The sequence below is a fragment of the Scylla paramamosain genome, chromosome 27 (genome assembly GCF_035594125.1).
Source record: "Scylla paramamosain isolate STU-SP2022 chromosome 27, ASM3559412v1, whole genome shotgun sequence".
Taxonomy (NCBI): domain Eukaryota; kingdom Metazoa; phylum Arthropoda; class Malacostraca; order Decapoda; family Portunidae; genus Scylla; species Scylla paramamosain.
Window position 1 is genome coordinate 21,356,560 of NC_087177.1, and position 2,414 is coordinate 21,358,973.

Consider the following 2,414-nt stretch of genomic DNA (forward strand, 5'->3'; position numbering starts at 1 on the left):
CTGGCTCGTCGCATCCGTGGCGAGCGTGCCTAAGAAGTCATCCACGAATGATCTTCATAACAGTAATATCTAGGCTCTTTTTAGGGCCAAACATCTCTTTCATTAAAGAATTTTCATAGACAATCTGTTTGGTTTTGTGGAAGAAAATATTGATTTTCCATCTTTCAGTATCAGGTTAATAATTAACTTTCGACTTTCAACTCAATATCCTTCGCACTTTTTTTTTTTTATTATTATTATTATTCCCTCTTCCATGGCCATATCTCTTTCACTTGGGAGAATTTTTATCTTTCTTTATCTCTATTTTTTTTTATCTTTTCTTTATCTCCACTAAATAATAATCACGATAATAATAAGCATAATAATAATAATAATAATAATAATAATAATAATGATACAATAATTATTATAATAATAATCATAATAAAAACAACAATATTAATAATATTAATAATGATAATAATAATAGTAATAATAATAATAATAATAATAATAATATTAATAATAATAATATTAATAATAATAACAATAATTATAACGATAATGCATTTGTCTATATCGTATCTTTTTTCCTTTTCAAGTGTGGCTCCAATGGAGCCGGGTATTATTTTATACTGGCAGCAGTATACTGGCCGCCTGTTTACTTGGAGGAGGTATACTTGGTAACAGCCTTGGTGCCTTCAGAAACAGCGTGTTTTGCCAGTTCACCAGGCAGAAGAAGACGGACAGCGGTCTGGATTTCCCGGCTGGTGATGGTGGAGCGCTTGTTATAGTGTGCCAGGCGGGATGCCTCGGCAGCGATGCGCTCGAAGATGTCATTCACGAACGAGTTCATGATTGACATGGCCTTGGAGGACACGCCAGTGTCTGGGTGGACTTGCTTGAGCACCTTGTAGATGTAGATGGAGTAGCTCTCCTTCCTCCTGCGCTTCTTCTTCTTGTCGCCCTTGGCAATGGCCTTCTGTGCCTTGCCAGCTTTCTTGGCAGCCTTTCCTGATGCTTTGGGAGGCATAGTGTCGCCGTACTGCTGTGAGAACGAGTGTGCGTTTTCATTCAAATTCAAATTCGTAGACGCCCTTGGAGGGGCCAGAGTCGCCCGGAGACGATTCGTCTTGCCCTTAGATGTCCTGCTGGAGAGGGCGGCGCTCTTGGCGACCTATTTAGACTCTTCAGGGCTTCTTCTAGGGTTTCTTCGGTGTTTCTTCGGTGTCTTCTGCCTCTTCAGCGGCGTTGGAGAGGGAAAGGAGCACGTCCTTACTGCTCGGCTGCTGGTGTGTTTGTGCCTTGTGTCGTGTGATGTGTGCGTTTTCTCATTTTTTTTTTTTTTTTTTTTTTTTTTTTTTTTTATTATTTATTTATTTTTTTAAGATTTATTCAGGAGTACAGACAAGTATATCTCAAGGAAACAAAAAAGCTTATAAATAATATTTACATAACAAACTACTCCCGAAACGGGCCATTGCCGTTGGCGGCCCGTAGCTAAAAACTAAGAGGTGAGCCATAGCATGTGTCCCTCTCCTATCTCTAGCTAAGCTAAGTCAGCGTGGTGGCGGGTATTGTTGGATTGTATTCGTGAGAATGTCCATGTGGCTAGAGAAGAGTGTTTTCAGCATTCTCACAGCTGTGCCCCTTGCTTCAATGTCTTGTGGGTTCATGTGGTGCGTAGATAGCTGGTGGCGGAGTTGTTCCGTCTTGTCACATTGCAGCACCCAGTGTAGTAACGGTTCTTCCTGATGGACCCCACAGTGGGCACACGGCCGTACTTCTTGTTGACGTATTCTCCAGTTGCACACGTATCCGAGTCTTAACCGGTGAAGATGTACTCGTAGTGTCCTCGGCGTACCTCTCGGAATCCTAAGTCTCTTGCCGTCCGTCACTCCTCTGTACCATTGACAGCTCCTGGATCCTTCTGCAGCATACGTCCTGTTTCTGTTTGTCGTAATAGTAGTCTCTCGTCGTCGTGCAGCCATCTTCATTGCCGAGAGTGAAGGCTGGACATGTGTTGTGACTTCAGCAAGGAGCGCCGCTGTCTTCGCTGCCATGTCGGCTGACTCGTTCCCATGAATCCCTACGTGGCTCGGAATCCAATTAATGGTGACAGTTTTCCTTTGACGCTGCAGTTCCCGGATGTTCCTCTTGACGGTGGTAGTGAGCCGAATGTTGTCCTTTAGGTTCTTTGCTTGGAGAGCCTCCATTGCTGACTGTGAGTCGGTGTGTATGATTATGTCGGTGTTGGGTAGTGTAGTAGCGTGAGCCGTGGCTTGCTGTATAGCTACCATCTCTGCCTGCATACTGCTGCAGCCATCAGAAAGTCTTGTTAGGAACTGTTCTCCGTTGTAGATGAAGGCAGCTCCGCTTCTGCCATCTTCGTCCACTGACCCATCAGTGTAGAAAACGGCAGCGTCGTTAATTGT

The 2,414-nt window shown here is 43.5% G+C and overlaps 1 protein-coding gene across 1 annotated transcript; it reads right to left on the bottom strand.

The window, feature by feature from the left end:
* Positions 1-620: 620 nt before the first annotated feature.
* On the bottom strand, positions 621-1,014 carry LOC135114378 (histone H2B). The gene has a single exon (XM_064030282.1). The coding sequence runs from the start codon at positions 1,010-1,012 to the stop codon at positions 641-643; it is 372 nt and encodes a 123-aa protein (XP_063886352.1). The 5' UTR covers positions 1,013-1,014; the 3' UTR covers positions 621-640.
* Positions 1,015-2,414: the final 1,400 nt, after the last annotated feature.

What these genes read in the sequence shown, in the direction of transcription:
- LOC135114378 (XM_064030282.1), bottom strand. Translation starts at nt 1,012, where the DNA reads ATGCCTCCCAAAGCATCAGGAAAGGCTGCCAAGAAAGCTGGCAAGGCA.